The sequence below is a fragment of the Vicugna pacos genome, chromosome 12 (genome assembly GCF_048564905.1).
Source record: "Vicugna pacos chromosome 12, VicPac4, whole genome shotgun sequence".
NCBI classification, from domain to species: domain Eukaryota; kingdom Metazoa; phylum Chordata; class Mammalia; order Artiodactyla; family Camelidae; genus Vicugna; species Vicugna pacos.
This window is the reverse complement of record NC_132998.1, coordinates 66144998-66158274: the sequence shown is the minus strand read 5'-3', so window position 1 is coordinate 66158274 and position 13277 is coordinate 66144998. Positions and strand designations below refer to the sequence as shown.

The 13277-nt window shown below is 49.7% G+C and overlaps 1 protein-coding gene across 7 annotated transcripts in view; it reads left to right on the top strand.

Annotated features, from left to right (window-relative positions):
* Positions 1–4982, top strand: part of TTLL8 (tubulin tyrosine ligase like 8) — a 43187-nt gene extending 38205 nt beyond the window's left edge. For 3 of the 7 annotated variants that reach the window (XM_072973747.1, XM_072973752.1, XM_072973753.1), the window contains 2 exons: positions 2401–2443; positions 4443–4467. In XM_072973747.1, the coding sequence (XP_072829848.1) occupies positions 2401–2443; positions 4443–4455 (56 nt within the window). In that variant the 3' untranslated portion in view covers positions 4456–4467. Of the gene's footprint in view, positions 1–1074; positions 1610–2400; positions 2444–4397; positions 4497–4668 lie in introns of those variants that run through there. The other 4 variants (XM_072973751.1, XM_072973750.1, XM_072973749.1 and 1 more) reach the window with 4 other exon arrangements.
* The last annotated feature ends 8295 nt before the right edge of the window (positions 4983–13277 follow it).

Genomic DNA, 13277 nt, shown 5'->3' with positions numbered 1-13277 from the left:
ATAGCACCAAGTGCCACAGATGGGTGGCTGCCAGTGATCACTGGGCCCTCGTCTTCAGTTTTCTGAAGCTTCTGCTGGAGCTGACCACGTGTGGCCTGGGCACCTGTCCTGGGCTCGTGCTCGGAGCCCAGGTAGACAGGTGTGGGGCTGCCCCACGTATCTAGGGGTGGCCTGGCTGTGTCTGCCCCTCCGCTCAGTTTCCAGTGGGCCTGGTACCCAGCAATGGCCCAGAGAGTGACACCAGCCAGGGCCACACACCCACCGTGCTCTGCTCCAGGTGCACCCGCCTCCCCAGACACACCGGAATATCTGCCCCTGCTGCTCCCTCCACCCACCTGGTGTCTGTCCGTCTCTCTGTCTCTCTCTTTCTCTTCCTCCCTCCCTCTCCCTGGAACTAACAGCCTCTTTGCCGGTCTGTCTGCTGGTTGTCTGTCTCCCCCTGGATTGTAAGCTCTTGGGGGCAGGTGCTCAGTACATGTTTGCTGGATTGGCACATGCATGGACTGCCCCTCAGAAGAGCCAGCGCCAGGCACCAGGAGCATGTGCCTTCAGAGCTGGCAGGGCCCTCAGAGGACATCTCCAGGCCCGCCCTCCCTCCCCACCCCACGTCCAACCTGGCACCAAGGCCCGTCAGCCCTACTGCATGGCAGCTTGCCTCTCCAGGGGTTTCGATAGTACACCATGTGGCTTCCCACGGGCATATTCCTAGCAACGAGTGTCAACAGCGCGCACCACCTTCAACCTGAGGAGGTGTAGCAGCTGCTGAAACAAAGTACCACAAACTTGGTGACTTAAAAAACCACAGAAGTTTATTCTGAAGGCCAGAAGCCCGAAGGCAAGGTGCTGGCAAGGCCGTGCTCTCGGGCTGCGGGGGAGAATCCTCCGTGTCTCTCCCAGCTCCTGGGGCCGCTGGCAACCCTGGGTATACCTTAGCTCGTAGACGGTCACTCCAGTTTCTGCCCTGCTTCACACGGTGCTCTGTGTGTTGCTGTGCCCAGATTTCCCTCTTAAAAGGACACAGTTGTTGGACTGGGTCCTGCCCTGCAGTGCGACTCATCTGCCTTGATTCTACAGGGACTCTGTTTCTGAATAAGATCACATTCATAGATTCCAAGTGGACGTGACCTCGGGGGGGCTGTTAAACCTGGAGCACTGGGTCCTGTGGGAGTGGCCAGACGGACGCGCGTTGGCCAGTCACGCCAGGGGCCGCTGCTCCCGCTGCTGCCGATACTCGGCGTGGACGGAGGCCTTTGTCTCTGGAGAGAGAGAGTGGGGCTCGCTCGCGGTTTCCTGCTTACCAATAAAACGCGTCTTACCTATTTTCAGACGTGTGTTGGCCATTCAGGTCTCCTCTTCTGGGAAGTGTCCACCCAAGTCTTTTATCCATTTGTCCTTAGAATCATGATGAGCTGTAGGGGTGACATCATCTATTCTGGATTCTCCTTTTTCAGTTGATTTGTGTGGCAAACACTGTCCCCCACTTTGTGATGTCTTTTCACTCCTTTATGGTGTCTTTTGATGGAAAGCCACCTTAATTCTAATGGACGCAAACAGGCTAAGCTTCTCTTCTACGGTTGGTGATTTTTGTGGCTTGCGTCCTCAGGCTGAGGTTGTGAGGACCTCTTCTTCTAGAAGCATCATTGTGGCCCATATGAAATTTTTTGCTGCAAGTTGATTTACGTATCAGTGTGGGGAGAACTGACTTCTTTACATTACTGAGTCTTACAATCTATGAACATGGTATATCTCTCCATAGGTAAATCCTTTAATGTCTTTCAACAAACTAGAACTTTCTTTGTAATGGTCTTGCACTTTTTTGTTGGATTTAGTCTTCTATATGTCCTATTTTTTATTCTAATGTAAATAGTATCAAAATTTTAATTGTCTTCTACAAGTTGCAGCTGGTTGATAGAAAGGGAAGTGATTTTTGTGGACTTATTTTTTTAAAAGTCCAGCTGTCTGGCTATCATTTCTATCACTTTTGTTAATATATCTGAAGACTCTTTTGGTTTTTTCACATACACAATTACATCAACTGAGTTTTCCATTTCCTTGCAATCACTATGCTTTTCATACCTTTTCCTTATTTTATTGACTATCCAGGACCTTGTTCATTCATTCATGTTTCTCATCCCATGGAATCTCAGGTGCAAAGATTCTGATTAATCATAACTCTTGGTTCATGACACAGTTTCATGTTTGTTCTGCTGTGGCTGATTTTACTTGGATAGTTTTAGTTGTGTTTTAATTACACAATTATTGATTTTTAATGTGGCCAAAGTTATCATTTTTTTTCTTTTAGTCAATACTGTCTTGTCTTAAAATTTTTCTTACCTGAGGTTTAAAAGATTATTTACCTACATTTGTCACTAAGAGTTTCAAATTTTGTTTTTGACATAGAAGTCCTAATCCATCTGGAGCTGATTTTTGTATACGGTGTGAGGTAAGAGTCAAATTTTACTTTTGTCCATGAAGATAATTTTTTCAGTTATTTATTGAAAAATGTGTTTCTGTCCCCCGGGATTGATACTCCACCTCTGTCTGTGTGTGGGTCTATTTCTGGAGTCTCTAGTCGATCCTACTGGTGAATCTGCACCCCCGGCACCAGTGCCACTGTCTTCGTGTCTGGTGGGGCAAGATGCCTCTCTCTACTCATCTTCACACGGCTCTTGGTCCTTCCTGGCCTCATTCTCTTCTATTTAAATGTCATAATTGTCTTATCAGGTTCTACCAAAAATCCTATTGAAATTTTGGTTGGATTTGCATTGAATCTATAGATCAATTTGGAGGAAATGGACAAATTAATGAAATCATATCCTTCTATCCATGAACATGACATATCTCTTCATTTACTTAGGTTGCATTTAAATTTTATAGTTTTCCCAGCAGAAATCATCTACATCTTTTGCTAGATTTATTTTTGTTACTTGATACTCAGATACTACTGCACATAGTGTCACCTCTCTCTGTAAATGTTCTCATGGTTTGCTGCTGGCATACAGAATGAAACTGACTTTTATATATCAGTTTTCTAATTGCCACATTTCTAAACTCTCCCATTTTCTAAAAATTTGTACATATCTTCTTTTGAGTTTCTAAATAAAATTACTCTGTGTAAATAATTATATCATGTGCAGGTAGCTTTGTATCTTCCTCTCCAATCTTGTTGTCCCTAATGTCTTGTCTTACTGTACCAGCTAGAACCTCCTGTGCAATGTTTGCACATTATTGAATTCCTGATTTTAAAGGGAATGTTTCTAACATTTCCTCATTTATAGTGACATTTGCTGTAGGTCTTAATAAAGGTATGGATATGACACCTAGATGTAAATGTGTAGCTACTCTAGCATGTTAAAGAGGTTTCTTTCTAATCCTTACCAAGAATTCCTATTGTGAATGTGTAGTGAATTTTCTCAACAACATTTTTGGCATCTATGAGATTATCATGTTTTTTTTTTATTTATAACATTAAGGTGGTAAATAACATCAATAGATTTTTCTTTTTCCAAGAAGTTACCCTTAGCACTTAACATCAATCGATTTTTTAATGTTAAACCAACCTTACATTCCTGAAATGCACCTCACTTGGTTGGGTGTTGAGTCAGATGTAAGGCTAGACTTGGTTTCTTGCAGGTATTAAAATTTGTTCTCAACCACCATTTATTTACATGTACTGCTGATAGACATTTACATTGTGATTCAGACTATTACAAATAGTGCTGCTGTGAACACTCTTGATTATGGTGAACATGTATACACTTTTCTGTAGGAATGGAATTGCTGGGTTATGCATTCAGCTTTGGTAGACACTCAAGGAATTTCCCAGTGTGACTGGGCCACTGTACATCCCACCACAGTCTTCCAGTTACTCCACACTCTTGCCAACACTAGAGATTGTCTGTCCTTTTATTTTAGCCATTCTAGTAGATGTATACTGGATTCACAAGATAGATAGCTTGAATTTGCATTTATCTGATGATTGAAGAAATTCAGCACATTTTTACAGTCCATTTGAACATACGCTTGCAAACTACTCTTTTGTATTGGGGCAAATTTTTCTGTTACCTACTCCTGTCGACTTGTAGGAGCTCTCTATATGTTCTGGATACAAATCCTTTGGTGAATATATGTATTAAAAATGTCTTCTTTCCTTCTATGGTTTGCTTTTCACTCTCTTCATAGTATCTTTTGGTGCACATAAATTATTAATTTCAGTATATTCCAATATCAGTTTTTCTCTTATGATTAGCACTTAATGTTTTCTGTTTGCAAAAATCTTTGTGTATCCCAAAGTGAAAATAGTTGCTCCTGTTTTCTTCTTACGATTGTATTGTTTCAGTTTTCACATTTAGAGCTATATTCTATCTGGAACTGATTTAGTGTGTGGTATAATGTAGGAGTCAAGACTCATTATTTTTTACTTGGATGTTCAACTAATTCAGCATGATATGTTGAAGACACCGTGTTTTCCTAACTGCACCATCTTCATAAAACAGGTGACTGTATATATATTGTTCTGTTTTTGGACTCTATACTGTCCCAGTTGTCAATTTTGCTATCTTTTTTAAGTCTTGTTTCTGTAGCGAAAATGCTACATAACAAAGATACCCACCTCCCCAGTCTCAAAGGTATTTATTCAGCAAGCATTTGTTTCTCACATGTCTTCAGGTCGGCTGTAGCGATGTTGGGTTCCACTGGGGAAGGCTGAGCCAGGCTCCGGGCTGCAGGCTGGGTTTGATCTGCTCCACGTATCTCGTCCACTTGGGACCAGTGGCTCCCCAGGGCGTTGTCTTCAAGCAGCAGATGATATAAACATGAGAGGGCAAGTCAAACCTCGCAGGGATACAAGAGCTTCTGCGCACATCACATCTGGCCGAACTCGTCAGTGGGCGAGGAAGGGTGCTTCTCAGCGGGGGTGGGGGAGGTGGATGGAATATGTTCTGAGCAGTGATCAAATATACAACAGTCCAGTCTCCTGGTCACCAGTATTCACTTACCTTCTGCAAACAAAATACATTTACTTCCCCCAACTCCAAAAGTCTCCCCAGTCAGAGAACCAGGCTCCGAGTCCAGGATCTCATGGTTCTGCTTCATTCCTCTGGATAACTTTGAGCCAAAAAGAGAAGTTGCCCAGTCTGGGATGTGCTTTCCCTTCCCTACAAGTGGTTGGCTTAGCCATGGCTGATGTGTGGATGCTGGCAGAAGACTCGTGACTCCTGGGTGGGAGATGAAGGACTCTGTCACTTGTGTCACAGCAGGCAGCGTGCACATCCATACATTGTGTCAGCCGTGTGGGAAGGACACGATAGGGCCCAGGTGCATGCCACACACGGTGAGTCTGCATCATGGTGAGGAACCCTGAACCTGGGGCATCTGCCACTCTTCTAACAAGCAGTAAGCAAGCCTGCTCTTGTTCTGGAGGGAAACATTACCTCATCCCCCAGGACTGCTCACTGCAAGCGTGATGCTGAGAATGGTGATCAGGACCTGGTTCTTGGCCCACCCAACAAACTATGTAGGCCATTTGGGAGACCCAAGGAGGACCGTCTCTTCCAATAATCCACCCTTCGTCCCACATCCTCTTAGCCCCTGGTGAGTTTTCACCTGCCACCCTGATTGACCTGACCAGCAGAGGTTGGCACCGAATCCATTCATTTTGTCTCATGTGCATTTAAGATGACCATCATCAGCACCAACCTGCGACACGGACCTCAGCCACATCCCCCAGGGCCCTGGACTCTGCTGTGCGTCCCAGAGGCATCCTCCCTGCCAACTGCAGGGACAGCTGCCTTCCCCTCCTTACAAGCTGTGGGCCCAGCTTATGGCTGTCACGTGGATGCTGGCAGAAGACCTGTGACTCCAGGGTGGAGATGAAGGACTCCATCACTCGTGGCAGCTGTGAGCATCAGCCAATCTGTGGCCGTGCCGCGGGGTGATGCACTGTGGCCAGATGGGTGGGGCTCATACAGTGGGCCCAAGTCACCGCTGAAGGACACTGAGTTTGGGGGTCCACTGCTTTTTCAGGAAGCAGTAAGAGGCCTGCTCTTTGTCCTGGAAGGAGACATTACCTCACCCTGAGGAGTGGCCAAGGTGCAGGTGGTCAGGGCCTCGCATGGACTGAGTGCACCTGGAAAGAACGTCGGAGGGCACCAGAGACCCAGGGAAGTGTGTCTCCCAACAGGAGTCATCTGCGCACACACATGCTCACTGCCTACCCCTACCCCCGCACATGCACGGCCCCCACACCGCAGCGGGGAGCAGTGGGGGGTCCACTGCCCCCTGGAGTCCCAGTGGCAAGCCCTGTGCCCCTCCCGGGGGGCTCCCGGCCACGATTATGCGCCTTAACCCATTTCTCCAGCGAGGCCTGGCTCTGCCCGCGAGAGGGCCTGTTTCGGAGGCTGGCCGTTTCCGGGTTGCTTCGCCTGCGGAAGCAGTGCCCTGGGCCCGCACCGCGCAAACAGGCGCCGCCTCCGTGGGTCCAGCCGCCGTCCCTTCGCCAGCGTAGCTCTTCCCGCAAAAGGCTGCTTCGTTCCTCCAACGCTGGGCGCCAGAATCCGCTCCCACATTCGTTTTCCAAACGCACCCTTCTCTCCACCGGCCCCTGGACCCTCCGGGAGCCTCCTGTCCGGCGGAAGCCACCACGGCAGCCCCTTCTGAGCGGCGGCCAGAGGGCGGGGCAGCCGGCCCTCCGCCCGGTCAGGACGCTGAGCCCCCCCCCCCCCCCCCGAGGCCTTTCTGACGGGAAGCGGTTCTGGATTTCGTGTGCTGCTGGACTAGGGTGAGAACCCGTCTCCAGGCGCGGCTCTGCAGGGGCCGCATCCCCCAGCCCGCCGGTTCCGCCGCCCTCCGCGCGCCCACCTCCTCCCTGCGGCGCCGCCTCCCAACATCGGGTCCTTCGGGCTCCGCCAGACGCTCCGACCCCCGGGCCCTCGTCGGGCCGCGTGGCCGGTTCGCAGGAAGGACAGAAGGCAGCTGGCCAGCAGCTCCATCCCCTCCAGGGGCCCACGCAGCCCCGAGGAGGGGACTCGGGGCGCAGGCGCCTCCGGCCCGTGGGCACCGGCGCTGCTCCCGCGGCAGCTCCAGGCGAGGCTGCCGGGCCGCTCGGGGTGCACACCGCCGAGCCCGAGGGCCCCTCAGGGAAGGCGAGCGCCGCGCCCGCGACTCTGCCGGCCGCCAGCCCGCTGCCGCGCGCGCTGCACGTGCTCGGGTTGCCTTGCTCGGGCGGGCGCCGGGACGCGAGGACTCGCCTCCTGTCGGCCCTCCCGCAAGAGGAGAAGGCTGTGGGCCCTCCCCGCCGCGCCGCGGGTGACGGGGGGTCCCAGCGCCCCAGCCTTTGCTCGCCCCCCGCGGGCTGGCTCTGACGCCGTCACCACCTGTCTGGGGTTATTCTAGGCCTTCGTGCGTCCGCGTCGGCTTGCGCTGCGGGGGTGGCGCGGGGCACCCTGCGACCTATCCGGTCCCGCGGCCTCGGCTGGGGGGCTTCAGCGGGACTGGCGGCACTTGCTGCCAGGCTGCCGGTTGGGTTCCGGCCAGCACCGCATGACTCTCGTCCTCGCGCCAGGGCTGCCCAGGGTGTGTGTGTCTCATGACAGCCAGGCAACAGGCCAGGTGCTTGCAGCCTGTGCCGCACCGTCCGTGGGTGACAGCAGGTCACCCGGGCCGCGCCGCCAGCAGCGCGGGAGGCACGCTCTGCCCCAGCAGCTGTTGTGGCTCTCTGCCCCTTGCGTTTCCATATAGATGCCAAGGTCAGCCTGTCAACCTCGAGAGAAGGGAAAAAGGAGAGGGAGAGAGGGAGGGAGGGAGGGAGGGGAGACAAACTGCCGGGGTTTTGACTGGGGTCACCTTGAACTGCAGAGAGGAGACCTCACAGCTTCCTACTTTGAGTCTTTCAAGCCGCCATCACATCAACTCCATTCAATCCGGGCATCTTTGATTTTCTCTCAGTCGTGTTTCGTGGTTTTTCAGGGTAGAGGTCTGGCATATCTTTTAGTAGACTTTTTTTCCCCTGGCTATTTGGTTTTTTGGTTTTTTTTTTTTTGATTGAACTATAGTCAGTTTACAATGTGGTGTTAGTTTCAGATGTACAGCAGAGCAATTCAGTTATGCATTCATACACTTCTTTTCATATTCTTTTTCATCACAGGCTATTGCAAGGTATTCAGTGTAGTTCCCTGTGCTGCACAGTAGGACCTTGTTGTTTATTCTGTATATAATAGTTTGTTATTTGATGGCTTTTTATGTCACAGTAAATACTATTTCTCTTTACACAGTGGTTATTCTTAAGGCACAACTTCCGAACGGTAAGTTTGGGTCTTACGTAGACACAGGGTGACGTGTTTGCATGTCCGATCGCCACCCCGATCAAGACAGGTGACACTGCTCACTTCGGAAAGTCCCTGTGCCCCATCCCCTTTACCTCCTGCCCTTGGGGTGGCCGCTGTCTGAGTTAAGTCCACACAGGCTGCGGTGTCACTCGTGGATGCACACGGCCAGGCTCCTCTGTGTCCGTCCTCCTTCGCCACGCTGAGTGCATCCATCCTGCACCATTTTCCCTGCCGAGCAGCATCTGGTTGTGTGAGTGTGCCCCAGTGCGTGTGCTTGAGCTGTGAATGGAAGGCAGGTTACCTCCCCTTCAGGACTGTCCCAAATGCAGGTGCCCTGCCACCCCGGCGCAAGCCTCCACTGGACGCGTGCATCCTTTCTCCTGGTTCTGTACCCGGGGTGGCGCCACAGGCCATGGGGGACACTCAGACCTTGCTTTAGAAGAAGCTGCCAAGCCGTCTCCCTGAGTGGTTGCGACGTGTCGGTCCCCCCAGCAGCGTGAGAGCTGGGGGTGGCCCCAGGTCCTCGCCAGCACTCGGAATCGTCACGTCCTGCTTTCAGCCAGGCTGGTGGGGGTGGGTGTGCTGATCTCTCGTCGCGGTTGTGCTTTGTCCCCTGGCGCCCAGTCACACTGAGCACTGTGCTTTCTGTTCACTGGCCGCTCTTGTCCTTCCCTGTGAGTGCCTGTTGAAGCCTTCTACCCATTTTTAAATTAGGTCCTTTGTCTTTCGTTATTTATTTGCTGTGGTTTTTATATATTCTGTATATTCATTTCTCATATATGTGTATTGGTAATATTTCCTCCCAGTCTGTGGTTTCTGTTTTCACTTTCTTAGTGAGGCCTTTTGAAGAGTAGAAATGTTTCATGAAGTGCGATTCATCAGCTTTCCTTTTGTGGCTAGTGCTTTGGGCACCCTGCCTAAGGAAACCCTGCTTCCCCCGCAGCCATAAAGACAGTCTCCTAGGTCTCCTAGAAGCTGCATGGTGTTGACTTTCCCATCTGGGTCTCTGATCTATCCTGAGTTAGTTTTTGAGCAGGTGTCAAGTGCCAGCTGACCCAGCACCGGCGTTGAAGACTTTGCTTTCTCCCGTGGAATTGCTTTGGCGTCTTTGTCAAAAACACTCTCTGGAATGAATTCTGGGTTCTCGGTTCTGTGCCATCAGTTACTGGCGTATCCTCATGCCAAGACCACCGTTCATTCTTAATTACTGCAGCTTCGAGGTAAGTTTTGAAAAGCAGTAGTTAAGTTCCCCAGCAGCTTCCTTCCCGAGGCCTCCGGGGCTGTTCTGTGTTTCGAGCTTCCGTGTAACTTTTAGAATCAGTCTGTAGACTTCTACAGAAACAGCCTGGTGTGTTGCGATTGGAACCACGTCTACTCTGTCGATCATTTTAGGAAGAAGTGGCTTCGTTACAGCACCGAGACCTCCAGTCCATGTCGTGATGCGTCTCAACACTAATTCACGCATTCTTTAGTTTTCCTAAGCAATATTTTTAGCATGGAGGTTTTTCCATTTAAAATTTGATATTTATTCCTATGCATTTGATATATTTGACACTTCTATAAATGTGTCTTTATTAGTACATTTTGATACTTTAATAAATTTTTTTCTTGGTGAGAACGTTTAAGATCCACTCTTAGCAAGTTTCAGTGATGCCCTGCCTGCGGCCTGGTCGCTATGTCTGACAGCCGGTTCTCAGGCCTTCGTCGCTCGTGGCTGAGTGTTTCCTCCTTTTCCCTGACCTCTCCCTGTTTCCCCCGCCCCCAGACCCTGGCAGCCACTTTTCTACTCCGTTTCTATGAGTTTGACTTTTTTTTATTTAAAGATTCTGCATGTCAGTGACATAAATAGTGTTTTAAATTTTATTTCCCAGTTATCCGTGCTTACATGTTGAGCATCTCATCGGCGTTTGTCTGCTGACCCTGCAGCCCGCAGTGTTGTGAACACACCCCCTGGTCCTGGCAGGTTGTGGATGCCCTGGCTGGACGCGCCAGGGCTGAGCGGGGCGGGAGCCCGTCCACCAGGCCAGCTGGAAGGCTTCACAGATGCACACCGTCAGAGGGCGGCTGCTCCCGCCGCGGCCTGTTCACTGAGAGTTGCCTCCTTCCCTCCGTCTTCCCTCTCTTCCTTCCTTCCTGCCTTTTCTCTCTTTCTTTTTTCAATCAAGAATGACACAACTTACTGGGTGTTTTTCCTGACTCTGTGGAGATGGTCGCCTCACCCTGTTCACGTCAGTGGCTTGGCCGATGCGTGAGTGGGAAACGGACCTTGTCTTCCTTTGCTGTCTGTAATCTCTGGGGGCGAGCAGTGATGCCTCACTTTCGCGTCTAACACTGCGCCCCCATCAGCGTCACCGGGGCGCACCCCTTTATCCGGCTTCTCGAGAACCAGCCTCCAGTTTGGCTGGACTTTCCATTCGCTTACTTTTGCTTGATTTTTATTCTTTGGGTTTGTTCTTTTTCTAACTTCCTGAACTCGATGGTTGGTTCGTAGTTTTCAGCATTTCTTCTTTTTAATACATTAAATGTATTTAAGAATGGCAATTTTCCTTTGTTTTCTGCTTCAGCTGCGTATGAAATTTTTAATGTAGTATTTTCAGTATTATTCAAGTCAGTGTCTTCTAACTTTCATTACAATTATTTCTCTGATCTCTAAGTTACGTAGACATTGGTTTCCTGTAAGTGCGTTAGTGTCAGGTTTTAGAGTTAGGCTGTATTTTCTTGTTGGTGTAACTGTATTTTGATCGGACACCATCGTCTGTGTCACTTCGACACACAGACGTTTGTTGTGGGTGCTTTATGCAGTCAGGGCTCCTTGGTGCTTGAAAATGTGTGCTCTGCAGTTGTTGGTTATCAGAAGTGGGGTCAGGTTTGTTTGCTGTGTTGTTCAAACCTCTCACATTCTTACTGACACTTCCTGTCTGCTGCTTCCATCAGTTACTAAGCCAAGTATGATAAGAATCTTCGGGGATGCTTCAGTTTCTTAAGATCCTGTCCACTTTGGCTTCATATTTCTTCAGACTCTGTTATTAATTTTATTTTGCTTAGAATTTATCTGGTATGTTTTTTCCTCTGGACCATTCTCTAGTCTCACATCTCAGATGTTTATCTGCATAAAATTTGACCTTCTAAATTCAGACTGACCACAGTCTTCTAACCAGTGCACCTAGTGGTCATGTGATCATATATGTACACCTGTACGAGGATTCTGCACACCAGATCACCCCCGAACAACACACACGAATCATCCCACACATTGCAGAGGCTCAGGATTCACCTTGTGGTACTGGCTCCAGGCCTCGGCCAAGCTGCGTCATCTGAAGGCCTGACCGGGGCGGGGCAGCCACTTCCGCGACGGCTGGCTCACACGGCTGACGGCTGTGGCTGGAGGCCTCGCTCCCTGGCCACGTGGGCCTCTCCAAAGGGCTGCCTGAGTGACCTCACAGCATGACGGAGCTTCCTCCAGAGCAGGGATTCGACAGACTGGAGTCTCATGGCTTCTGTAGGCCGGCCTGAGAAGTCACCCGCCGCTCATTCTGCTGGTCACACACCAATCCTGACACAGCATCGGAGGGGCCTGCCCAAGGGCACGGATGCCAGAGACAGGGTCGCTGGGGGCCGTCCTGGAGCCTGGCAACCAGGTTGGCGTCTGATTGCGTTTGATTTCTGTTTATTCTCCTCCATTTCATGTTCCTTTTTCTCTTTGTTCTTTCGCTGTGTTCGTTATTTTTTTCTCGTTTCAGTGATTCCGTCTTCTAGTTTGGAGGTTACACACTCTGTTTCTGGTCTTTCAGTGGCTGCCCAGGAAATACTAGTTACATGGTGAGGTTATCAGAGTCTAACGTTGAGAAGACCACACTTTTACTCCCACCCGGACAGTGCACTGGCCTTCAGGCTTGGAGAACTTGAGGCCGCACTCCTGACTGCTCTCTCTTGTTGTCCTGCAGTTAATTCTGTTGTTTTGTTCCTGCCTCCACCCGCCTTAGTGTCACTGCCACTTCACCCTCCACAAGACCCGAACTTTCAATCTGGAATCTCTCCTTTTTTAAAAATTTTTCGCATGCTTACTCTTGAAAGAGACAGACTGTCTGTACAAGGAGGCCAGGTTGCCAGCGACTTTCTCGCAGCACGTTGGAGGCAGCGCTCCACCGTCTTGGCTTTCCCCGCTGCTCTGCGAGAATACAGCCTAGCCTGTGGCTTTCCCAGAGTGAGCTGTCTGTGTTAACTGCCTGCTTCATTTAGGACTATTTGTATGTGTGTGTGTGTGTGTGTGTATGTGTGTGTGTATGTGTGTGTATGTGTATGTGTGTGTATGTGTGTATGTGTGTGTATGTGTTTGTGCGTGTATGTGTTTGTGTGTGTGTGTATGCGTGTATGTGTTTGTGTGTGTGTATGCGTGTATGCGTGTGTGTATGTGTGCATGTGCATGTGTGTATGTGTGCGCGTATGTGTATGTGTGTATGCGTGTGTGTATGCATGTATGTGTTTGTGCGTGTGTTTGTGTGTGTGTATGCGTGTATGTGTTTGTGTGTGTGTATGTGTGCATGTGTATGTGTGTATGTGTGCGTGTATGTGTATGTGTGTATGCGTGTATGTGTTTGTGTGTGTATGTGTATGTGTGTATGTGTGTTTGTGTGTTTAGTGTATGTGTGTGTGCGTGTGTGTGTATGTGTGCGCGTATGTGTATGTGTGTATGCGTGTGTGTGTATGCGTGTATGTGTGTGTGTATGTGTATGTGTGTGTATGTGTGTGTATGTGTATGTGTGTGTATGTGTGTGTATGTGCGTGTATGTGTGTGTGTGTTTGTGCGTGTATGTGTTTGTGTGTGTGTGTATGCGTGTATGTGTTTGTGTGTGTGTATGCGTGTATGTGTTTGTGTGTGTGTATGTGTGCATGTGTATGTGTGTATGTGTGCGCGTATGTGTATGTGTGTATGCGTGTGTGTGTATGCGTGTA